The 26,624-nt window shown below is 38.8% G+C and overlaps 1 protein-coding gene across 5 annotated transcripts in view; it reads left to right on the top strand.

Annotated features, from left to right (window-relative positions):
• Positions 1-21: 21 nt before the first annotated feature.
• KIAA1328 (KIAA1328 ortholog) overlaps positions 22-26,624 on the top strand; it is a 172,622-nt gene continuing 146,019 nt past the window's right edge. For all 5 annotated transcript variants that reach the window (XM_064402673.1, XM_064402672.1, XM_064402671.1 and 2 more), the window contains exons 1-5: positions 22-98; positions 4,422-4,457; positions 6,121-6,260; positions 10,062-10,156; positions 18,260-18,375. In XM_064402673.1, the coding sequence (XP_064258743.1) occupies positions 47-98; positions 4,422-4,457; positions 6,121-6,260; positions 10,062-10,156; positions 18,260-18,375 (439 nt within the window). In that variant the 5' untranslated portion in view covers positions 22-46. The remainder of the gene's footprint in view (positions 99-4,421; positions 4,458-6,120; positions 6,261-10,061; positions 10,157-18,259; positions 18,376-26,624) is intronic.

The raw sequence follows: 26,624 nt of genomic DNA, 5'->3' as shown, positions 1-26,624 counted from the left end.
GTCGGGGGGGCGGCGGGGGTATGCGGGGAGTGGCGGCTGTTTCAAGATGGCGGCGGCGGCCGCCGGTGTGGGCGGAGGTGCTCGCCGGGGCCGGGACTGTATCCTTGCCTGGGGGTCGGTGTGAGGGGACAGCGGCGGGAGGGGCCGCCACGGGCGTGCGGGGAGGTCTGGCGAGGGGTTTGGCGTGGAACCGATGCGGCGCTGTGGGTCGGGTGGGGTTCTGTGGCCGTGGCAGAGGCTGTGTGAGGGCTCCGCTGGCGAGTGTGGAGGGGGCTTAGCCTGAGGAGAGGGATTTGGTATGTGCCGGTTTGTAGGGGTTACGCGGGATTTCAGAGCAAAAGTGACCTGGGAGAGAAGGGAGGGTTGTAAGTCTTCTTCAGTGTGACCCAGCTGTGAAATCTCGGGGCAAGTAGATATATAGGAAATGGGGAAATTGCGTTCTGTTTATGGGGACTTGCCAGGCAACCAGTAGAGAGAATGAGGTTGCACATCCCGGGGAAAAGGAGGCTCAGGAGCGACCCTTTCACCCTCTGCTAGTGCCCGACAGGAGGTTGGTTGGGCCGGGTGGCAGTCGGGCTCTTCTCCCAGGCGACAAGTGACAGGACAGGAGGACACGGCCTTAAGCTGCTCCAGGGGAGGTTTAGGTTGGACATTAGAAAGCATTTGTTCACACAAAGGGTGATCGGGCGTTGGAATGGACTGCTCAGGCAGGTGGAGGAGTCATTGTCCCTGGAGGTGTTCAAGGAAAGACTGGACCTGGCAGTCAGGGGTGTCCAGTCACAGGTTGGATTCAGTGACCTTAGACTGATTGATTCTGTGATTCTTTGAAACTATGGCTAGAAGCTGAGCCAGAAGAGATGTGTCTTTTGTGACTGGCACCTAAACTTGCCTAGAAGCAGAACGTTTTGGGTGAGCCTGTGTGGGACGTGGAGGGCTCTGTCTGTGAGGGATGAGTGTGAGGTTGGGGTGGTTTCACTTGCAGAGGAGCTGCAGGCTCCTCTTGTGGGAGGCTACGTGGGGCTGGGCACGTAGATGGCGTGGCTGGTGGCTGTGGTGTTGGGAGCTCAGCCTGTGCAAGCCTGGCTGTGGAGAGATGTGCTTGTGTGGCTCAGAGAACCCGGAGCTGCCATTGGTGTTTGTTCTTGTGTGGCTGAGCTGGAGGCTCAGCGACTTGAAGTCATTGGGGTAGAACTGACAGTGTGGCCTGGTGGAAATTTGGAAGCTGACAATTTAGTTTCAGTTATGAGGGGTTTGAAGCATTGCTGTTAGACTGAGAGTGGGATTTCAGCATCAACTGGAAGAGATTGGAAAGAAGAGTATGTCTGTGCTCTTTTATTTATGTTTGACTGCACACTTCCTGGGACAATGTGCAAGTGAAATGGGCCAACCATCCCATGACCTGTTTAGGGAGCATGTTGTTAACATTTTCCATCTGTGTAAAGCAAAAAAGATTGTCTACAACTTTTTCTGTGCTGTGAATGGGATGAAGATGTGTGGCACATGTCGGATTTATTGCCATTGTCACTACTTTGCTCAGTTGTAGAAGTGTTGATGCAATTACATTGACAGTCTGTTTTTATGAGTCAACAGGTTGTTTCCTATAAGTAAATCTGTTTTATAGAGCCCAGCAGTGGCCTCATGCATCGCGATATTCCAAGGAATGAAGTTTTTTCTGACAACCATTTCCATTCTACGTGTTGCGGTGAATAGGCAGTGTTGCCTCTGACCTTGGAAAAGTTTAAATTCTTAGAAAAGCACGTGGCACAATTTAAAAATGATGTCAGCATATGCTTTCAAAAGAAGAGGAGGAATTTGTGTTGAGTTTCTCCAGTGCCTCTCTCTGCTGTTGCGCTGAACTTCAGCTGTGCTGGTGCAGGGTTTATAATACTACACCTGCCTTACTGGCAGTCTTGGAGGCACGTGGCAGTGGGTTAATGTTAAAATGTTGGTGCTGGTGCTGTCCCCAGTCTGTTACTCTGAGGAAAGGACATTGCTTATGAATCAGCCTCTGAGTCATTGTGATTTTCAGTCCAGCTGATTGAGGTAGCCTGCTCTGAGTTGTTCTAATACACTGTGCTGCAAAGCTTCACCAGGAGAGTCACCCTGGGAGCTGGGGGGAGTAATAGTGATAACTTTGACTAGTCTTTGCATCTTGCTACTAGGAATTTATCCGCAACAGCTGGCAATACCAGAGGCACATTTAAAAGCAGGATGTTGTTTAGGCAGATGGTTTTATTTCCTGTAGCCATGTGTTGACACACAGATTAACCGTACGTCAGTGGAGTAGGAACTGCCTGTGCTGAAGTTTCCTGAAGCAGTGTGAGCTGAACATACACTTCTCAGTACCCTGCAGCTTGCTGTTGTGACTGTGCTGACACAGCTGTTTGGGCTGGGCTGTGATCCAGACTTGGACTTTTGATCCATCTTGGTGCTTTTTGGAAAGGGTACGCACAGTGCCTTCCTCGTGAGTTTGTTCAGCTTCCTCGTGCTGTGCAGTGTGTTCTGGCAGCTGGAGGTGGCAGGCTGTGGCTCACACGTGGGGACAGAAATGCTCTCAGTGTTTGTAGAGAGAGCTGGCTTTGACTCCAGTACTCACTGAATGTGTTTTTAAACTGGTGTGAGGCTAATGAGTGATAGTTGTTTACAGGTGGTAAAGTGCATCAACAAGATCATAAGTGAGCCTGTGATCAGGCCCTTCCAGTGTGACAAGTACCAGAAGTGTGATGGACAGTGGGTGTTGATTGAAGTTGCTGTCCACAGGGGGAAACGCCTAGACTTTTCCTGATCTCTCCATTCTGTGGTAATTACTAAATTAAGTTTTTGAGATGGTGCTCTCAGAATCAAATTCTAGTTAGGGCAGGAGTTTGTATAGAGACACTGAAATATTTTCACAATTTTACTTTATTGTATGAATGCAACTGCAAAACCTCAAATGCATTTATCTGTTAACAGTAAAGAAATTAGATAATTGAGTAGAAAGTTGATGAAAGTAAAGGGGTATAAACAAAAGACAGTGGAGGAGAATTTTGTGCCCTGTGCTTTTATTTTCCACTTTAGTATTGTCCTGGTTTCAGCTGGAATAGGGTTAATTCTTTTCCTTGTACTTGGTATGCTGTGTTTTGTATTTAGCATGGGGATAATGCTGATAACATGCTGATGTTTTGGATGTTGCTCAGCAGTGCTTACCCAAAAACATGGACTTGGGTGACCCATGCTCTGCCAGCGAGCAGATGCAGAAGAAGCTGAAAGGGATCATGTCCAGGAGAGCTGACCCAAACTGGCCAAAGGGAGATTCCATAATAGAACATCATGCCCAGTACATAAACTGGGAAGTGCTGGCTGGGAGCTGCCAGTTCCTGCTGGGGAAAGGCTTGGGCATTGTTCAGTGAGCAGCTCTACTGTGCATCACTTGTTTCTTTCAGGTTTTAATTCTCTCTCCCTCTTCCCTTCATGTTGCAGTTAGAATTATTATCCTGTTTTTTCAGTTATTAAGCTTTTCTTATCTCTACCCATGAGGTTTACTGTTTCTCTCTGGTTTTCCTTCCCACTTGGGACAGGGAGGTGGACAGGGAGTGGCTCTGTGGTACTGAGTTGCTGACTGGGATTAAGTCACAAGTATGTTAGTTGTTTATGTGGGAATAACAATCTGTAAGTTCAGCTAAATGAAACTGCTCCTTTAAGGAAGACAGTATGATTTACACGCTTCCCTTAGTTATATTGAGTCCTATTTTTAGTGGCTTTTAGGATGCAGGGATTCAAGTTCAGTGCTAACAGTCATAGTGACTGCTAATAGCACAAATAATATGGTGCCCTGTTGTTTGTGATTTTAAAGTGTTTTTTGTGGTCATGTAATTCAACAGTTAAACCTCTGGGATATTTGAAAGTTCTTGAAACTTAAAGAAAATCAGTCCTCAAGCTTTTATGTATTACTCATCATGTGATGATCAGATGAGAATGACCAGTATGAAACCTTTTGCATTTATCCTCATTTATGTTTCTTAGAATGTATTTCCCAGAATGGATTTCATTGCAATATCAATAAACACTGTTTCAGAATTTGCTTTCCCTACATATCAAGATGTTCCATATAAACTGTTTAAATAAATAATATTAGTTCATTATCTTAGTAATTGGTCTTGTAACTGGGGCTGGTCCCTGGAATCTTTTGCAAAGGTGACCTCAGAGATAATCTTTACAGGCTGAAAGTTAATGCACAGGGAAGAAGGAGTAAGGCCTTTTGTTTTAGCTATCTTTGTGGTGTTTTTTTTTAAACCAAGTTTTCCTTTCTTTTCTCGCTTCCAGAATGCTGTTTTCTTATCAACAGCTATACAAAATTAAGAGACAAAATACTTCTTTTTACAGTCCTGCTTAAAGAGCTAAGCTTGCACTCTTTTTATTTCCTTTAACAAAGCCACATGCAGCTTCTGATGAAGAAGATCCACTGGTACCTGTTTCAGGTATGACCTTCTAATACACATAAGCAAAGGTTTTTTCCTGTGGATGATAAAATTTGCAATGTCTTTTCAGGTGTGTGGTTTGTGTACCTAAGTGTATGTAAGGTGGAAAGTCATCATAAGTTGTGATGGGACATACATGATTATAGCAGAGGATTTATGCTCTGCTGCTTAGATAAGCATACTGTATAAGATGAATAGTTCCAGGGGAGTTGTTTCTGTTGCAGGTACAGTGTGGCTTTATCCAATTTATCAGGCAAGCTGAATTTTTAACGTGGTCTCCACGGAATGTTGAAGCATTAGAGGTGTTAGGTCTTTTGTAAATTTTGAAGATATCAATTGAAATGAAGATTCATGGTGTACAGATAAAGCAATTTTTTTTTCATTAGTTCTTTTGACCTTGATTTACTGACTGCATACTTGTGTACATTGCTGGGGAAAAGATGAATGCTCTTAGTTCCCCTTCAGAATTCTCTTAATTGTTTTCAAACACAGCTCTTAAAGTGACATGAGGTCCTGGAAACGTATCTGGGGATGGTTAACTCTAGACTGAAATAGTGTGTGTGTCATCCAGCAGTTATAAGTTTTGAGGAATTGTACTCTTTAGGTTTGGGGTACTCTTCAAAACTACTGGCCAAACATCTCTGTTGAACTACAAAACACATGTGGAGGTTTTTAAGCCAGGTGAAGTTGGATTGTTTTTCTCTGGGCCCTGCAAAGAAAGCAGTGATCCTAAATGATGGAAATTGATTCACTGTGGGAAATTTTCTACCACTTCTGTGGAAGAGAATATCAGGACCATTGTTTTCGTTTGTGTACAAGCATGGAGATATTAGAGTTTATAATTTTGTTCTTTCACTTGAATTCTGGTATTCTTTCACTATTCTTCTGAAACGAATTACCAATATAATTGTAAATTATCTGCTATTATGAATTTAATATTTTTTGTTCAAAACTTTTTGCACTTCTGAATAGTCAAAAATCAAACATTGAGGCAGTACCAAGTAGCTATGGGCTTTAATCTGGCCCTGGGAGGTTTTAGTGTTAGTGCCAATGTTGGCACCTTGTAATTGCAGCATCAGGATTTTCAGTGCTTTCATGTTCTTCCCATTTGTAGTGGTGATCTAATTCTAATTATGGCAGGAGGTGTTTGACAAATGATCTGTGGAGTGTGCAGTGTTGCCTTACTCATTTGCCTGGTCATGGAAGGAACAAACAGCCTGAGCATCAGTACGTTGGCTGTGTAACAGAAAAAGTGGTATTTTATTATATGAGTGGTGCTTTTAACAGCTTTACTGCTGGTTGGTTCCTTACTGTCTTTGGGTATCAAAGCAGAAACCCAATTTTATGCTTTTGCATCTTACTCAAACACAGTATATTTGCACTGAGCTTCAGTCTGAAGACATAATGTGCATTTCAGAATTTACAAAATGCTCATTGTGTCTGGGTGTGCTTCAGTGCCATGCGCCTCTTTTTCTGCTGATGCATCCATCTTAATGAAATTTTGTATGGAGTGAGAGGCCAGGGGGAACTGCAGACCTATTCCTGAGGTTCTCATTCTTTTCCAAAAAAAGAGCTGCTAAGGCAAGGTTGCTTTTGTGGAAGGCAAGAATAGGGCCCCTTTTCACTTTATAATCTGCATGTTCTGCTTGTCTTTCACTTACAGGAGTGTCTGCAAAAGGAAATTTAAGAACAAGGTGTTTGCCAAAATATCAAACAGGTGAAACTGAGCTGAAGGTGCCTGTAGCTGTTGCTTCTGTTTCCATGGATCCTGATAGAGGTACAGGAGGTCTGACAGGGCAGCAGGTCAGTAAAATTTTTCTTGCCCTTAAGAGTGCACATTGTAGAAAAAAAAAAAACAGATGAAAATTATCAGTTGAAAATGTTTAAAACACTTTTAGAGTAGTTATTTTTACAGTCTCTTACACTTTTTGCCCGCTTTACATGGTGGCTTTCTAGCAGAAATTATCACCTGAAGAGAACAAAGGCTGAATGTGCTAATTTTTTTAGGTGGTGTGTAAGTGGGGCTATGTAAACCCCAAAACCAGATTACATTTCTATGCGTGTATTTGTACAGAGGCAATGCATGTAGCCCTGGGTAGTGCCTAACCTGTACTTCACTAGCTGAACTTGCAAGAAGTTTTGTTCAGTTTATTCATTTTCATTGCTCTAGTCATTTAATTTATAAATTACACAAGTAAAAACTCATTTTAGAGACCTTTTTGCTGTGCCTGCTCATGTTAGAAGGGTAAAATCACTTTTTGTTTTTGATACTAAAAGTTCAAAATGCATTTGAGCAGTAGAAGTAGCTTTGTCAGTTGATGTCAAGTGCTTTGAATTTTGTGGTCTCCTCCTGTGAGACTAGGTGATGTGTTTCTACAGTTCCTTGCATTAGAAATTCCAAAGCAGCAGGGTTTCCTTTGGAAGGTTATTCTGTATTGTGACAGATGCTGTGATGTTTAGAAATCTATTGAAAGATGCTGTTTTTCTAACCTGGTTTGTGTAGTACAATGACTGTGTAAGTCATTTGAGTACTGTTGAGTCTCTTGCCTAGCAGTCATCTTGGGCCAGCCTGTTTGGCATCTTCCCACTTGCAGGCAGGATCTAAAACCTTTGACTGCTTCTGCATTGCTGTTTTATTGTCATGCAGTTAAATCTTGTTCTTCATCTAAGATGTCCTTCTCTGCCTTCTGTGTGCTGAGTAACTGCTGTGTGTCAGACACGTATGTTCAAAACTCTGATGTGAAGACAGGTTACTCAATTCTTGTTGCTTTGACAGTGTCATTGCCCTTGGAACCCTTCAGCATGACACATGGCTAGTTATTAAACTAGTTATTAATTTTTAGGGCTTTTCTGGGACATGTATATTTCCCTTTCTCTGTTTATCAGTGCTTGCTTTTAGAGGCTGGTATGTACCTCTACTTTGCAAATGATGTTGTTAAGTGGCATGCAGATAAATTCCACAAATAGCCCCCATTATGCAGAGTCTTTATGTAGAAGCATCTCTTCATAAGTATCTACAAGCCTGCTGCCTCACAGATGCCTTCATATGCCACATTAAAATCTGTTTTGTTGAATGGTGCATTGATTGCGTTACTTGTTGTCTAGGGAATTTTTACTCCTTTTTTGTTAAAGCCATTGTATAAATGGATTTTGATGTACTCTTTTTGTAAATATAATGCCTGATATGTGAAATCTTAATTGGTGACTCGTGCTTTTGTATTATTGATAACAAGATGTGTTCAAAGCTATGTTTCATTTTTAAAAGGTCTTTTTAAACCTTCTGTTTTTCGCTTGCCTTGCCACATTCTTATGGAAACTTTGTACTCTGAAGATAAGCTCTGAATACTTGAAACAAACAGAACACATGTTTTTATTTGTTATTGAAGAAGAACTTCTTTTGCATGGAATTTTCATCAACAACACAACTCACTTTCTGCAAAGCGTTGTGTGCATGTCTAGGGAGAGCTGATGGCTTTACTATGGCACAGAGTCATGAAATGGTTTGGGTTAAATGGGACCCTAAAGATCATCCAGTCCAACCCCCCTGCCATGGGCAGGGGCACCTTCCAATAGTGTATGCTGCTCAGAGTCTCATCCAGCCTGGCCTGCACATAATTCTGAGTAAAATGCTCTAGGCTGGAGTAGGTGAGCTATTGTCCTTTCTGTGATTCTGCATGATTTTGTCATGCCGTTATCAGCTTCCAAGGTGTGGAGAATGTCTTCTCCATACTGAGTTCCAAAACTGTCTTCCATCCTGGACTGTGTAGAAAGGACAGATATCTGGGAAAAGGAGACAGTCTTGGCTGCTACCTCCTTTGTTGTCTTCTTCAGATGGTTGAGGTATTGCTGTGCGTTATTCCACAGCTCCATGTTGATGTGTGTTATGGTACAAGTCTGCTTCTGATAATTTCATGTGTGCCATCTTTGCATACTTGTGGGTGATAGAAAAAGCTGATTTTCCTCTTCATCCCACAGAGGTTTGTCTGACAGTATGTACATCAGTTTGGGTGACATTCTGTTAAAATCCCCTTCACTAATATGATCAAGCTTTATTATCTTTTTTTGAGGTCTGTAACTTTTCATTTTTCTTAAAGAAGTTTCATCATCAGTGTGCTAAAAAAAAATCACACATTTTTAGCCTGCAAAGTGAAATTCCTTCAACCATACGTTTAGTTGAATTCAGTCAAGTTAGACATTCTCTCTTCATTTTTGAATGACATATGTTTGGGAAGAAACCTGTGAAATCAAATGCCCTTTGAAAAGTGATGAAATTTGCCTTGTGAAATTGTTTTCCCCTTGCCTCTGAGAAGAATACACTGAAGTTAAAATGAAAGATCACGCAGGTATGACATGAGTCTCTGTGAAAACATCACCTCCTTTGTAGTGGTCATTATTCTTTAATTGTTTTTAAGATGCTGTTTAAATAGCTGAGAAGGAAAGGGGTCGCTTTTCTCTGGTGTAGATCAGCTGCTTTTACTGACAATGAGAGAAGTCCAGTGTTGGCTTTGTATTCTTTTGTGCATTGTTGTGTTGACTTGGCCAAACTGCAGGGCATCTCGTGGCCTTCTTTTATCTTGATCTAAAGCACTGCATGCACTTAGGGGAGGGGGCTTGTAAAAGTATAAACTGAAACTCCTTCAGATTGAGAGGACATACTGAAACTTGCCAAAATCCCGGCCAGAACAGCATGGCTCTTACTGCTGAATTTATCTTCGGGCTCCTATTTCGTGCTTACCACCTGCGCTACAGAACTGAATACCCCATCACAGGAATTTTTGGTGAATAAAACCAGTTTGGAACCGTTTCCTTCGGGAACAGCCGAAGTCGGGAATGCCGGGCAGCAGAGTGCCCTCTGGTGGACACACGTGGAAAGTACAGCGGTTCTCTCTGCGTTCCCGGGAATGCCTGAAAGATCTGAAGTGCTCAGCATTGCTGCAGCCTTCGTTTGACAAGCATTATTTACGAAAATAGCATATATTTAGCAGTATAATATATATCTACCAAAAAAAATTCATTATCTCTCTATATATATTCGTAAATATAGTATATATTTACAAAATAAGCAAATAAGCCAGTAAAACCAAACAGTAGCCACATGTGAAGGTGTGTGTTCTTTTCTCTGTGTTAAAAAAATGAAACAAGGGATGTACTCTCTGCTAACGTTATTTTGCTGTGTATGCTTTGATTGTAAATGCTAAGGCAGCATGGTGTTTTTCTTCCTCCCTATGTTATGATCCTAATATGATAAAGTTTGAAGTTGGATTTGGATATTGCTGCACTAGATTTCCAAGTCATGAGAACCTACTCCTCTTTATGTAGTATGAATCAAGGAATAGTGCATGTCTTAAAACTTTACCCAGCATGTTTTAGTATTGAAGCTAGCAGCTTGCATTTGAATTACAAATATCTTAAAATAATTCTTCACAATTTGGTAATTTGTTTCATTGAAATGTACTTACATTTTGAAAAATATGAATTTTATTTCCAGTTGGAATTGATCTATTTTCAGCTTCTAATTATTAGGTCTCGAAATGCTTTAATAGCTTATGAATTATTTGTTTTCTTTTAAACAGTACATTCTAAAATGTAACTTTAAATTTTCAGGGCACTAATGAAGGAGGAATGAAGAGTGCTTCTTTAAAGGATTTGTGTCCTGAGGACAAGAGACGCATTGCGAACTTAATTAAAGAACTTGCCAGGTAAGAAGAAGCATCACCTGAAAATGCATTAAGTTTAAAGAGAGTAGTTTCTCTAATTAACATCAAGCAATGTAGAACTGCTTGAAAAACCTGCATATTTGCACAAGGTAATTTTTCTTGCTGGAAAAAGTACGAAGCAGCCTTGTTGGTTTTTCCTTACTTCCTGAGCCCCTAAATATATGTTTAAAAGGGAGGCCAAAATGTCGTGACCAGGAATACTTCTGTAATAACCCAATGACAGGGCTAGGATTTTGTTTGTTGTGTGTATCAAGCACTACAAGTAAACACAATCTGCTTTTGGAAATGACAGACTTTGTTGGTATGAAACTTTGTAGTGCTTATTGTTTGGCAGAGGTAAGCTTTTCTATGGAAGGCCATGTTAAAGGTACATTGCTGATCTTGTGGCTGAAACACGTTGGTAATGATTTGCCTATGTAATCATCACTTACCTAGCCAAACTACTTCTTACTTCCCTTAATTTCTCCAGATTCTACCTGTTCCTTGAAAGGAGAGGCAGAAATAGTGCAAGTTCCTCAGCTTCAGCAGAAGTATTTTTTTTAAGTTTCATTCCACTGCTAGTTACATTCTCAAAGGTAAAGGAGGTAAAAAGAGGTTGAATTAAAGTGAAGAGGTTTTTGTCCTACTCTTTGTCCCTAACACCTCAGAATCTCTGGAAATCTGTTTCTTACAGAGTGGCTGTAAAAATGAGGAGGAGCACATGGGCCTTTGGCAGGCTTTGCCATATCAGTGGGGAAGATCTTGTGAGATGATCCCAGGTCCTTTGGGCTAGAAGTTATTGTTAATAATTACTGCTAATAATTAAATGCTTTTTGACATAGATCCCTTATGTCTGTGCAATAATTGGCAAGCATTACTGTCCTTTTTCATTTTATATAGAAAAATTTGGAAAATTAGAGAAATTAAGTGACTTGCTCAAGGTCATGCAATAACTCTCTGGTGCAGCTAGGAATATTTTCTCTCTGATTATCCTTATCCAGTGAACCATTTTACCTGCTAATAATTTGTACTGATACAGGATTTCTTGCCATACAGTATTTTAGTAATTTCTGAAGCTCTTCATGCTTGCAACTCTATTTTATCATGCCTTGTGTTAGAAAATGTATAGTTAAGACTGTCATAAAGAGTAGATTGGTGGGAAGCCTGGTTACAAATTGTCAGATGTTGGAGCTATTCGGACACTGTTGCCACTGTTGATATATAGAGGTATATTCTAATATTAAAAAAAGCCTTTTATTACATTGTTCCTCATAATACACTGCTCCCTAGTGAATAGTAGTACAGTAATTCATTCGAGCATGGGATTCTTCTTAAATCTCAGATGCTGTGATTTTTCCCTGAGGACAGTTTGATATTTCTGCCTGACATTTCTTTGAAGAAAAATAGAAGGTGCAGCAACATTAATTTTGAAAAGTAAAATTAGTGGAACACTATTATTTTATACTTAGTTCTCTTTTATTTTTAAACCTAATCATATTTTTATTGGATGTAATTAAAAGTCCTTTGCAGAGTAATAGGGAAGTTGAACTTTAATTCCGCTCACCTCGTCACTTTTTTAAACTCTCCATAATTTTCATCCTTAGTTGTGCAATGATAGAGAGTTTTTACAAGCAGTAGAACATTCTTTGCCACTTTGGAGAAGAAAAAGGAGCAGCCGAATGTTGAAAGTTTTACAGGAACACTGTCCTGCAGTAAATACTTGGAATAATAAAGGTCTCACTTGGGCTCACTGTTCCTTGTTTTGCAATTATTTATGAATGGTAGTTGAAGCTAATTCATGCACATTTATTGCAGGATGGTGAACAGAAATAGATTGCTCAGTAAGTAGCTGCATGAAAGCTCTTTTAAGGTGGTAAAATTCTGTTTGTTTGGAATCCAGTTGCAAAATATGATTGACTCCTGGGGCTTTAGGTTCAGACAGGTCTTGCTTCAGCAGTTCAGGGTTGTGGTCTTTCCTCAACTTCTGTGACTACTGAAGGAGAGTACTTCAAAAGTACTCTCCTGTACTTTTCTTTGTATTTTATACTTGTCTTCCTCCAACTCTCACTCCCCCTGCACTTTTGAACATTGAGGGTGTGTGTGCCAGTGCAATTGTTAATTTGCTGAAGTGTAAGACTTCATATTAGTATGAGTAAATTCTGTGCTAGCTACATTAATATAATTTTTTCTGGGAAAAAAAAAGAAGAGTTTCTTGGCTATAAAGATCTCCTGCTGGGGATTCCAGTGGCTGACATCACCTTAGCTGTTCGGAATTTTATGGAATTGGATTTTGAAACAGGGTCTAAAGAAAGGGCTCAGCTGTATCCTTTCTAATCCTCAATCGTAGTTTTTGATCTGTGCTGCTGCCTGTAAATCTAACCATTATCTTGCCCTTCTTTGAATGTATCCTTTTAAAGTGAAATGAGAGTGGCAGACTGAAGCCAGAGTTTAAAATACTCAAATGTTGCAAATTTGAGCTTTTTAATTTATTGTGTCAGCAGATTCTTTTAAAATTTCTGAGAAGAATGAGTCATGCCATTGAATGCCAAAGTGCTTTGTGAGTGAGTGGAGTATTCTTGAGTGTGATCAGTCATTATTTTCTGAGACAACCAGTGTGGCACCTTCATGTTTTCAGCAAGGTCCTCCTGGCGTGGTGGTGAAAGTGGCACAGTAAGAGCAAATTTTGTCTCTCCCTATAAGCAAAGTCCTTTCAAAAGAGGCAAAGAAGACTCTCTCTGAGCTTTTATTCCTGCAGGCTGCTCCTGAAGCAGTCATCAGCTTATGTAATGAAATGAGCAGTGGCATGGTGAAGACACAGAAAGATTCTTAGGCTCGTACTCACTGCCAGTGTCAGGACACATTAGCCTCTTCTGAGAGGGAGCGGCGTGGGGCCCGCTGGGATGTAGCCAGTTGACTGTTGAACATTAAGGACTTACTAGACACCACACTGAGACTGATTATGAAGTATTCTAGGGTGAAATACTTTGAGTGATATGCAGATTTTGAGAGAGATCTCTTTCTTGGCCTTCAGTTAAATGGAGAGGATCATAACTCCTTAGCAGAGAGAGTGAACGTGTGTATGTGTTTGCAAGATTCACTTCACTCTTAACTGGTATATAGCCATAGTTCTGTGACTTTGGGGCTCCTAGTATGGCAGGTACATCATAAATACTTCCCCTCTCATCACAAATGCCTGTACAGCTCACATATGGAGTTTGCCTTTTGAGTGAACAGAAGCATTGATTAAGTGATGTAGAGTGGTTTGTGAAAGTTTAAGTTTTGTTTTCAGTGGCAGAAATTGGTGTCTAACTATTTTGCATTTCTTTCTTTCTTTGAATAAGATAAACTTGGAGAAAGATGGCTTTCTGTTGTCTTTGCAAAGAAATCTTCAAAAGCAATTTAGATAGAAAAGTATCATAATGCCCTTCTGCACCCATGGGAGGGAGTGATTTCCCTTTCCAAAAGATGGTTTTTGCTATTATATTAGTGTTCTGGCTAAGATCACTGGCATGCCCAGAATGACTTGTAACTGGTAACTACTAAACCAGCTTTCAGACAGCCTGTTATCCCTTACTGAGAAAATGCTTCCCTCTTCCCAAGACTCTGGATTCCTAAACCCTTGGCAGGGTGCTAGCAGTTTGGGGTACTAGTCTTTTCTACTGTCTTTGATATGAAGCTGAAAATGACCAACTGAAATTGAAATTTTCTAACAAAAGGTGAAAATGGGCATCAAAACAGAATGTTGATTTGGATGCAGAACTGGAAAGTATTGAAGAGGTTTCAATAAAGCTATTATAGTGTATATTTGCTGTTTTTCTTCCAGTCCTTAAGATCTTTGAAGGAAAATTTGCTTGTGGTTTGTATTACAAATCTTGTGTGTCTGGCCTTTTGTGTTGCCTTCTCTCCTGGGTTACACTACTTTATATTTAACCAAATTGTTACCTGGCTTTAAAATAAAAATCTTTCTCTGTTTTTTGTGTGTTACTTTAGGGGCAATTTTGTGCTGCAGTTTTCTTAATTGGTCCGGCAGTGAGAGTGCAAATGAGATATCCCTAAGCTTGTCTGGAAATTACTTTGTGTTGATAGGTAAAGCATGCCCAGGATTATTGCATCACCAATCACACTTACTTTCTGTGCTTAAAAAGTCATTTGTAGCTATAAATTCATGCTGTGAAATCTAGTTTTGCATTTTGCAGGTTGCATATCGTTAAATTTATCCATTGTGTAGAAATTTCAATTAGGTTTTGGGCCGATAGCAGAGGTTTTTTTATTATTTTTTTCCTAATGTGTACAAACTGATGCTTGAGTAAAATGTATCAGGTTTGTAAACCCTGATCCTTGGACAAAAATTCTGTTTCTTTCTTTTCTCCCCCTCTCTGGAGGTGGTCTTCCCTGTTCCAGATGCCATTCTTTGTATGGAATTTAAAACTCATAGTTTTCAAGAATGGTCACCACACTTTTTTTAATCTTTGGTAGCCAGTTGGCAGACTAATACCAGATTGGTGTTTATTAAAAGATAAGTGTTCCCAAGGAGTGTAGGACTGATCAGTGAAGTTCCCAGTGTCTATATGTCTGTTTTTTGCTTAGTTTGTCTTCTGTCTTAACTAGCTGAGCTTCAATGTTCCTATTGCATTTCAGATTCTTCTTGGTAAAAGCTAATTTTTTAAAATTTTAAAAAATAGAGACGCTGTTTTTAATTTGCTTTTCCAATTCTGCCTTTAGTCAGAAAGAGCGGAGTTCTGTCCCTAGTGTAGTGTTGATGTGAGTATTATCATGGCTCTTGCTTGTGCATGTCAGTTTTTCATTAAACAAATAAAATTTGAAGTGCTGTTGACTTGTGCAGTGCTTCAAAAATTCTACCTGGAGAGCATCAGTTCTGCTTACTCAGTGGAATGAGTCAGTGTCATCAGCAAACTCCTTGATCAATTCCTTCTTTAGATTAGACAGAAATACTAGTATCAGCAGTGGACCTGGGAGCACACAATAATAATTGGAACTGGTGAAGTAGGAATTAATTTTAACACTAAGGTGGATGTCTTAGCAGGGCTTTTTGTCAATATACCTGCATTATGAGTTTTTCTAAACAGGCTCCTGCAAAATAAAATTATTTATTTAAATGCATGTAGAATTATATAGGCTTTGAACTGCTGAATTTAAAGCAAATCTTGAACAAAGATGGTGCACGTCCTATGGCAAAAGGTAGGTGAATGTGAATTGAATGCAAGAAAATATAGCAGAGACTAAATGGAAGGAATAGTTCCACTGATTCATCATCTTTGCTCTCAGCTGTGAGTTGTCTGTTTGATCCTGGAAGCAAGAACAATGGAGCTGGATACCAGCATGTTGCTCAGTGGAGCAGTTGAGCCCTTTGTAGTTGTGCCTTCATTCTTTCACTGCTCTTTTCTGACCCAAGTGAGTGAACAGAGGGTGAAAATACTTTCGAGGAGCATTATATGAGCCTTGTAATGTTTTTGTACAGCATCAGTGAAGTCCTCCATAGTTCTGCTAAAAATCATTTGTTCTTTACTGCCAGAAGGCAAAGAAATAAGTTTATTAAAAAAAAAGCAACTCACTGAGCTATTTATGGGAAGTGACATAAATCCAGCATTATCTGATGAGATTCTTGTATTCCTTTTCTCTGACTTCCTTTTGCCACCTCCTGTGAGTAACCGTCTTTTGTATCTCGCCTGCCCTTTATGGGCTGTCTCCTGCTTTGTGATACATAAACACATACTGCCACATTTCTTCTGAGATCACTTACTGTTCTCAGTCATTTACTGTGTAAGATATGTGGCACAATATATTCATGTGTCTGGGAGTGTGACAGCTTGCTGTGATATGTGTTAAATACAAACACAGCACGTGAATGTGATGCACACTGATATAAGCAACAAATCACAGAATCTAGAGATTAGTAAAGCCTGCTAGATTTTGTTTGATTTTTCTAGTGCTCTCTTCTTTCATGCCTTTTTTTCTTATACTGTTGTTCAATTTTAGTGTTATTGGGTGCCAGCATAGCCCAGCATTTGTTGCCCCAAACCCTTTTCTCATGCAGCATCACTCCTGCAAGTTACTGAGCAAGCTTCCTTCCTTTCATAGAATCCTGGAGATGGTACTTGTTCTCTCTTTCCAGTTGCCTGCCCTGCTCTTGTTTCATTCACATCTTTTGTCCACGTGGTCATTGTGTTCTTCATTGTGGTTTTCTAATTAATTTTTTTTTAAAAAAAATTAACTGTTTTTGCATCTTTCACTGATTATGTGAAGGAGGGTCATACATGTTGTAGTCATTGAGGTGGTTGCCCTGGGCTCAGAGGAAGCAAATGGGACACAGTTGAATATGAAAGTCTCTATCTGCAGCTTGTGGCAAATGTGCTGCAGATTGTGGCTGTTAATGCAAGGATGTGTGGTGGATATTCCTCAAAAGTTTGTTTCCTTCTTAGCTGAGGAGGGCAGAGTTGTTGGTGTGGGTCCAGAATTTGTACAGGTAGTTCCTGTTACCACTTTTCTTTAATGCTGTGTGCCCTTTTAACAGCCTGTGAGTGTAAGGAAAGGAGCCTAGGAACAGGCTGGACTCATCACACCTTCCTAGGCTGGGCCCAAGGTTGTAAGTGAGACCTTGTGCATTTGACTAATGGAATGCTTTTATACTTAATCCATGTCTTTTTTTCCCTCCCTGTACATTAGAAACTTTACAATTAATAATTTGATCCAAGCTTTCAAACCACCCTAATTTAAAGAATTTGATTATCTGGTATTTGTTGTCTGTCTCCCTCTAGGTTTATAGAGAAAAAGTGTGAGTTTCAGTATTATTATTTTCAACTTCATGCAGTCTGCTTGAGCTGATATGGGAAGGGCTGTGGGTTGATCTTGGAGTTGGGGAATACTGCTGGTTTATAATTCACTCCAGGGGAGTGACCCAGTTGTGGTATTTATGACTTTTCCACTGGAAGATCAAAACAAATCTGTGCCCTCTTAAGAGGAACAATGATATCAAATGTATGGCTCAGTCCTTGAATGAAACATTTTGTTCAGAGTATTAGTCTAATGGGATGAGTGGAAGGCTTAGTCTAATACTTACACATATATATTTCATTTTCCCCCTTCTCTTTCCTCTTCCTATAAGATTGTTCTACTTTAAGGAAGTTAAAATTGGAGTTTTCTAAAAGTTGTGTTGCTTTGGTCTCCTGTCACCTGTGTTGTGGCAGCTGTTTCATCATCATAAAAGACTGAACTTTAAGAGCCTTCAGCAACAGAAATTGCCTAAGTGCAGAGCAATAATATTTATTAGTCTAAGCTCATTACTTAATATTTTTGTGGGGCTTTTATAGAACCATGATTTCCAAGCCACGTTTTTTAGCATAGTTACAGGATCAACTGTGCATAATGATCTTCTTGCCTACGTGATACCAGAATAATTGTTTTTATAGCCTACTCTTGAGGTGCAGAATAAATGATCATTGTAAGCCTTTCTCCCATTGTCATCTTTTAATCTTGATCCAATTATTTACACTGAGCAGCAAGATACAGGGTGCCATGCCCCAGACAGAAAGGATAATTTACGCCTGCAGCTTGATATTTGAAAATCCTCAGAAAAGGACAAACAGTTTTGTTTGGAGAAAGCTAACAAGAAAAATGATTCCTTCCTGGACTTGTATTTGACCAGTAAAGGTGAAAGAAGGATTAGTTTATAGATTAAGAAACAGAAAAGTTTTCCAGAATTTTCTTCCTGTCGTGTCAGCTAAACTCTCTCATCTGAGTTTTCTGTCTTCCTGTCCTAAATTTGTAAGTATCCCAGTGAATCTTCATTATGGCTGCAGAGAATCAGACTGGACAAACCTAATTGTGGGTTCAGGCCCTAACTTTGTTCTTCCATGCTGCCCGTTAAAGTGCATATACTTTACTGAGGCTGGTGTTTAAAAAAAAAAAAAAGATATATTGCATAAAGTTGTACGTATCTTCCAGTGTAATATATTATAAACATTGTGATGAACTAACCTGTTTAGGGTGGAGAGGATGTTATACATTTACCTGCAAAGTGCTGGAGGAGTTGGAAGTCAGGCACTGTGGTTATGGGCATATATTTTATTTTTCTCAAATTCTTTTCAGGGTAAGTGAAGAAAAAGAGGTGACAGAAGAACGGCTGAAAGCTGAACAGGAATCGTTTGAGAAGAAGATCAGACAGCTAGAGGAGCAGAATGAACTCATCATCAAGGAAAGGGAAGATATCCTTTAAAAATATGTGCAATGGCTCACTGAAATAAAAAGTGAAGTACAGAGAAATAATTGTTCTAATTTATGGCATAGAATAAATCTGCATGTGCTGCCATTCAAAAGCAATCAGAGAGATGACTTGTCAGCATGTGACACTGGTTCATTTGAGCTTAAACTGCCATCCAGCTGTTCCTGTGATGTTGTTTTGCTATGAAATAGATATTTGTCAACTAAAAAAATGACAGTAAGGAATTTACACATTAAAATATTATTATAGATATTTTTTGTAAAATTCTGTTAGGTGGTCATAATTTAGGTCTAAAACTTGCATGGTATTCCATTTCTCTCCATGTCCAGAGAAAGGGAATCTACACTAAATGGATAAAAATTAAATATATGTACTAGGAAGTTTAGCTAGCTTAGACTTTCTGTTTGGTGTAGGGTTTGTTTGTTTCTATATAAAACAGCTAGCAGACTCTCTTTTCTTGCTAACTGTGACTTGCAATTCTTTAAACTGCATATGCTTAGTCCCAATCCTGGAATATCACATGCAAAGTCACCATTGCAGAAATTGCTAATTTTCTTTCTGAGATGTGACTGACCTTTGCAAAATTCTCTTGTTCATTTCTCTTCCAAATCTCTGGTATTGATGCTTTATTGTTAAATTTCTCAGAGGGCTAAGGATTGTCTGCAGTGGGATAGGGAAGAGACAGGACTGCAACTACAGGAAAAGCAAATAGTGTGTGATTGATTGGGAGCTGCATTGCCAATAGGGAAGGTTTTAAAAAGCATGATGGATGTTTTAAAAAGCATGATGGAGCCCAGTGTGCAGTACTGTTTTCAGTCCTGAGCCATCCCTAGTTCAAGTTAAAAACAAAGTTAGTGACAAAAAGAGGCTGTTCAAGCTATTGGCCAGTGTTGAAACAGAAATAGAGATAATTGAGAAACTTAAACATAAATTTAGAGGAGGGTTCTTGAAAATTCTGGCAATCCTATTTCACAGTTTAGCACTGGAGGTGTAACAAAACCAGTGCTTCTTTATGGTGGAGCTTGCTTGGCTTAGGAAAGGCATTCAGTGATGTGTGGTCTCTGTCAGGAGAGCACTGCCCTGATGACTTAGAGCATCCCTTGTAGCACAATAGCACTTATTTTTCTGGAAAAAAAAATTTGTCTGTTTGTCCTAAATAATATACCCATCAACACAGTTGGCTGTGAACTGTTACTGGAAAATATTAGGTCTGAGGTATTTCAAGAGCCATTAGATGTGACAACAGCTCTTTGACATTGATTTCACTGAAGCCAGTATTTTGTTGTATATTACATTTTGTGTATTCAGTTAGTTCGTGCATGTGGGTGGGATGCATGTTCCTGGTTTTTTGTTATTCATCCACACAAAGATTTCACTAATTCACATGAAGTTTATTTGGCTAGTGAAAAGTAGACATGATTGCTTTTTTTTTTTGTTTTGTTGTCTGGGGTATTTTCCCTTTCCTTTTGTTTCTTTACCAGAAATAGATTGCACAAGCATGAGTACTTTTCCAGAAGTCTGGTAGACATGGCAGAAGGTTAATGCATGCAATTTTACACTTCATAAAACTCTGTAAAACCTAGATATATAAAACAAGGTTATAATTTAAAACAATGTAATTTTAACTGCTGCAATACTTGCCTATCATACATGAATGATTCAAGATCTTCAGTGTAACTCTGATCACTTAATTTTTTAAAGCTTGTTGCAGAGACAAGAAATAGTAGAAATTACTTGCTGAGGCTGAATACAGATTATAGCTGTTTCATGTACAGCAACTTGAAATTCTTTAATTTCTTCTGAATTATAGTGTCCACATGCAAATAAGATATCAGGGATATAATACCATAAGAAAATAAAATTCAAGTCTGTTAAAATCAATTTTATCTTTTTTTTTTTTTTGCCCCACAGAGCTTATTTATTCTCTATAAGATAACTTTCTTTACTGCAGTATTTAAAAGTACCCTGCAGTAACAGATTGGTGCTTCTGATATAAATGCAGCTATCCAGCAAACTGCAATTTCGGCTTGGTAAGGGTTTAGTTCACTTAGCTTGGGGACTGTGTGGTTGTTTTCAGCAACATGTATTTTTGTTGTTTTGTTTTTGGTTTTTTTCCTCCTTTAGATTCTTGAAGGAAAAATATTGCTTGGTGCTTGAAATCCTTATTTTGAGGAAAATCCATCCTTATTTTGTTGTGGTTGATTTTTTTACCCCTGAGAAGATGTGAAGACCCCTCTGTTCAAATTTGCTGCTGATGACCTGTGACAGAAGCTTTGGGGGAAGGGAGATGGGTGGTATGCAACGATCTCACTACAAAACTTTGAGTAACTTATCAGCATTTAGAGAACAGCATTTCTCTGCAGCCCAAACTCACATTTGCTTTGGAACTGCTCAGTGTTACCCGGGTAGGGAACAGCACCTAAAATTTCACACAGATATAGAAGTCAATTCTACCCTTCTTGGCAGGTGAAACTTGGAAAATTGAGTTCTTAGAAATAGGGGGTGCTGTTGTTAATGGAGAACAACAGTGATGAGCATACTGTGAACTATAAATAGTCCAGCCTATTGCCAGCATTGCCAAATAGTTAGTATCACAGAATTATGGAAAATTAGGGATTTCAAGTACTCAGTTGGTCTACACCTTCTTCTTAAAGAGGTATTTGGGCCTATTATGTTATAATTTGGTTAAAAGTAGCTGTTCTGGCTTGGTTTATCTCATGACATTTACACTTCAGACTGACTTCTTTCAAAAGCAACTTGTTTTGAAGTGTTTCAAACAAAATGTTCCAAAACCAAAAGAGGATCAAAACTTTGTTTTGTTTGTAATAAGCTCTTTTGCTTATAATAAACTGGAAAGTTCTAGTGCTGCTGTTAGAAGATGTGGCACTTAGTGGTGTTCAGGGATGACAGCTTTTGCTGTTCTTACTAAGATTTGCCCAGCTGGGCTGAACTGGATAATCCAGTAACAGCTGCTCACACTCTTTTGATGCCCTCCCCAATGAAAGCATCTTACAACTATGAAGACGATGAAGTGATGGGGGAAAATACCACTCTCTGAAAGTTAAGTTTACATAAAAGATAAAGAGGCAAATTGTAAATGGCGTGTGAATTGGGAAAGTAGGATCTGGAACGTGTCTGGAGAGAAAGATGTGGAAAAGGAGGTTGGGCTGGACATGACTCATGTGAAAGTAACAAAAGCCTGTGACTGATAGCTTCAGAAATGTTTGGGATAAGCAGCTAGGGTTAATAAGAGCCAAGATGGCAGCAGGTGACCTAGGATGAGTCAGACAACTGTAAGACAGCTGATGCAAGCAGGGATGTATCTGTTTAGGGTATTGAAGCACCCTCTGAACTTTTGAATAGAATTTGGGACTAAGTTAATGTGAGAACTGCCATGTATCACCTCCTGTAGTGCCTTCTACAGCATCTACTCTTGGCATTGGTGTTCTCTTTGCTGCTGTGTGGTGACTAAACTGCTTCTAGGGGCAGTCTAGATTCTGGAATTGGCTTAGGAGTGTGTGACTTGCAACTTGTTCTTATTTGTGTATTTCATTTGCATTTTCAAAGTAAGGGATAAGCAGTATGCATCATGTTATGCACTTAGACTACTTGTGTTGCATCTTTTTCCTCTTTTGCTAGGAGCTGCTAATAGAAAAGCTTTTGGCTTTCCTTTTTTTTTTTTTTCCTCTGATGTATTTTCAGGCACCTATTATTAATTTAGGTCCCAAATATAATTTAATTTAACAATCAGGAAAATATCCTTTGTAAGATGTCCCAATACTGTCATCACGTATGTCTTAGGAAAAAAATTATGAGATTACTAAGAAACAAATACTACTGATAGTTCATAGCTCAAAGAAATTATGTTGTGGTCTTTAGCTTTTCTTGTTATCACCATTACAGATTTTTTTCATGTAAATTTGATGCAGTTGCATAAATGAAGAAGAAAAAGCAGCTGTAACACTTGTGTAAAGACTTACTAATAGGTGAAGAGAACTTATTAATTTGTTTTTAAGAATTGGTTATAGGATTCTAAGCTCTGTTTAAATTATTATTATTATATAGACAAAGAATAGGCAGATAAAGGAAAGAAGAGATTCTGTTTATTACAAACTTTTTTTTCTTTTTTGTAGATTTAAACTAGTCAGCTGTACTATGATACTATTTTGGTTTATATTTAGAATGCACCTGGGTTACTTGAGCTTTTTGTTGTTTGACTGAACATAGAACTTACAAAATGGTTTGACCCTGAAATATCATCTAGGTCCAACCCCTGGACAGGGACACCTCACAGATTGCTGAAGACCCAGCCAAATTCACAGAACAAATCCTGTATGATTTACTTGGTTTGCCTTAAAATTGATCACAGACTCTGTTTACATATGTCCTTAATATTATAGAACTACTTAATTAGTTGGTTTTGCATGCAGTTAACATGAATATTAATTTAACTAAAACAGTTCATTTGCTTATAGTGTTAGTGAGACATAGAATATTAATTTGCTGGAAGAATAATGAGCTTTATAAGTATTATCTAGAGACTTTAATAAAATGCTTTTAGTTTTGCCATAGTACTGTTCATTACATAAGTCTTGCATGCATAAATTAGGGCCACTTACATATTTTCTCCTTTTCCTATTTTAATGTGTTAATGTAAAATTAGTAGTATTTTTCAGAAGAAAAAGAGTTACTGGCTTGCTTAATGCAAAGAACAAAATGGTAGAAAAAGGAGATACCAGAATACAGATTTTACTTGCTGGTTCTGCCTTATTTTCCCTATAATGTTAAATCTGATCTTCTGAAAATATGAACACTTCTGCTTCCTTTCCTTTGTCAATCAGACCCACCAAGTTATCATCGCAGATGAAGGAGCAAAGGTGGTCTTGCACGGAAGGGCTTTGGCCTTGTACTTTGTTGGATGTGTGGTCCCAGTGTGTGCCTCCCTGGGGGTGCTGTTGGCAAGGGGACAGTCTGCACTCAGAATGTCAGCACAGTGTCAGGGAGAGGTGGGGCACAGATATTAACACTGCAGTTTGGCATTTGTATAAGAAAATGGGCCCCTGCCTTACTGTGCCCCCACCCTTTCCCCCTGAAAAAAAAAGGTAAGAAGAAAATTTCTGTAGAAAGGGAAATATGCCATTTGCAGGAAACTTGTGCTTTTGAAAGTCAGGCTATTTATTTAAAACTCAGTAACAATTTTAGAGATTAACTTTGGCTGAGTCTGTTCCTGATGGTATAGTTTCTGACAAGTTATGAACTGAGGGTTTGAAATGACCGTCATTATTTTTCTTTTATTTCTTAACTTGGCTCCCTCAGCTTATCATTTAAAGTTTTTTCCCTTTCTATTTTTCATATGTGAATGCATACTATATATCTTCTTGTGCATCATAATTTGTTTGAAGGTGTGTGAGGAGAATGGAGAATTAGTACTTTGTTCCTTTCTTCCATTTTATCCAAGTACTTTACTCTTTGAAGGTGTTTCTCTTACTGTTATTTCAGGTATCCTACTAGTAAATGTTTCTAAGCAACCATTGTGGTCTGTTGAAAAAAAGCTGCACTTATTAAAAAGTCCCTGAATATTTATATGCTATTCTGTAACTGCAGTATTGGTTAAATAATGTATGTATTTACGAACTGAAATGTAGAAGAATCAGTCAAGGACTATTGGGTAAATAAGATATTTTGAATTTTTCATGAACTTTTAAACTAAAACAAGGTGAAACATATTGTAATGTTGAGTATTCAAATGGATCAATGGTTGGAGATTAATTTGAAGCTTTTTGTGCTTAATCCTAGTTAGTGCCTTGTAGCACAATCTAGCAACACTGTCCGTGTTATGAAAATACCCAGAATCAGCAGGCAATATCTAGGCAGTCAACAACAGCCTCTGTAGAATATGAGCTGGACAGGCTTTTTGCCCTAAACCTCTGCACCCAGTGGTGCAGGATGTCTGTAAGATGGTACTGTCAGCATAGAAATACAGCTGTGGAATGGGAGAAGTGTGTTTGCTCTCTGTTTTATACCAAGGGTGGAATGGTGTTCTCTGTGTGTGTGACTGAAGCAGAGATGTTCCCACCCAGCAGCTCTTGTATAGAATTTTGCAGTTCCCCTGAGGTGAGTGTTGAGGGCTAGTAGCATTCTCTCATCTCTCATTTCATGACATTTTTACATTGTGGTTATCTGTACCTGTACTAGAGACTTGACGATTTTGAAACTGAGTAAGAGCTGGAGTTCTGACCTTCCAGATTGTGGATACCCATGGGTAGCTATATGCTTCCCAGACAGCCTGTCTCCCAGCTCTGGGTATCTGAAGCACAGGTTTATGATATTATCTATATAAACTGTCCTGTGGGCATGACAGAACTGGACATGATGATGGGCTGTCCCTGTCTAAACTAAACAGGAGAAATCTGTCATTGGAAATGCACCTTCAGCCATGGCACTCTCATGCATCAATATCAGGTATTTAAAAAAAAAAAAGGTGAAGTAGTTCAGGTAAAAAAAAATTTCTCTGTAGGAGTCAGGCTGGTCAGTTTAAGTGTCTCAGGTGAAAGACAGATCTTTCTGCTTTTTCCAGATTCTTAAACTGACCAGGCTACTTACAGGACTGAATTTGACCACTGGTTTCGTGGTTATTGCTGAAACATTTGGCTTTAGGCATGTGAGCTTTCAGTGATGTTTGAGTTACATTTTTTTCTTTATGACATTTTGCTCATTTGGAAACAAAGACTGAGTTCTTCTAAAAGGAGGCACAAATGGGAAAATGAGATCATTAATTGTTGAAGCTGGTACTGTAACAAATTGACTAGAAATGTGGATTCAGAGAAATTGATGTACTTTATCCTTCTAAACTAAATGAATTCTCCATCTGCTTCAGCTTCTCAACTATAATGAGGACGTAGGGCTGACTCTGCTATTGGTTTCTCTGTCTTCCTGCACTATTTTGGAAAGTTTAAACATTTCTTGCATAATTAAATACACTTTCAATAAATCAATCTCATAATAATTGTTGTTCAGGAGAGTTCATTATTCAGTTCAGTCTTTTAAATTACTGTTCTTTTTTAAAGGATTCTTCTGACGTAATGGCTTCTTCTAAATCCATTTGCCATGCTCTAGCTTGTAATTACTTTAGATTTGAAGAATAAAATGAATGGCTTTATTATTAATCAGTAGCAAATTTGTCTTACTGTTTTTAGAGTGGCCTTCACTCATGAAATAGTTTTAATGGTCTAGATAGCAAAACACTTCATACCTCTCTTTCAACAGAGATTTAGTGAAAGCAATCAGATAGTTTTGTGGGGTTTTTTCTTCCATCTCTCTCATCAAACATTTGTCACAGTGACTGTCATCATGTGTTTGCTGTTGTATTCTGTGAGCTGCTGGCCTTTTGAAAGCCTTGTTTTGCTGCCTGCTTTTAAATTGGAAGTTTTTCAGGCTAGGCTTGATTTTATTTTTGCCTTGTGCTGTGGGGGAGTACATTGCACTTAAGCATAGCATTAATTTAACGTTGGCTTTTATAGTGGACGTTGGCCTGTAAGAACTTTCTCACTGTTCAAGCACGATGAAAACAGCATTTGTTTCTTAACCCCTTTCTACTGATGTGGGATTTCATGGTCCGTAGTGATAGAGCTTTTGTAGTCAAGAGTTGCAAGTCTGTGCCTTCCCATAGCAAAATGCCATCTTGTTTTACAGCAGGTGAGACTGCACAGATGATTGTCATATGTTAATCTTCTCCATTTGGCATCAGTTCTTTGTCCATAGTCTCATGTAAGGTTGTTCAAATCCATCCTTAATTTTAAACTGTCAGTCAATGCAAACTAATACAATGCATTTTAACCTTGCTAAACTTCTTAGGATCTAGTGGATGTTACACTAATATCTCATTTCCATAGACTACTTAGAAAATGAAAGTGGGTTAGTTGTAGAGTTATAGACATTCAGTCAATCTCAGCTTTTAATTTCCTTAGGAATTCATTACTATAACAGCACTCTTGGTTTTGTTTCCTCTATCAGTTGTGATGTTTAACAAGGGCTAAGAATTTTGAGTAATACTGAGGAGTTGGAAAAACATCCAAAGAGGAATGAATAGCATCCTTACAGTCTTAATTTCATGGCTCTCTGGGATATTAAAAGTGTAAGTGTAAAACTGGATGGAATTTATCTGGATACAAGAACTTCATTCAAGACTTCCACATATACCTTTTATCCTTAGTTCTATTGGCATTACACCTT

This window comes from Passer domesticus, chromosome Z (genome assembly GCF_036417665.1).
Source record: "Passer domesticus isolate bPasDom1 chromosome Z, bPasDom1.hap1, whole genome shotgun sequence".
Taxonomy (NCBI): Eukaryota; Metazoa; Chordata; class Aves; order Passeriformes; family Passeridae; genus Passer; species Passer domesticus.
This window is presented reverse-complemented; position numbering and strand designations above follow the sequence as displayed.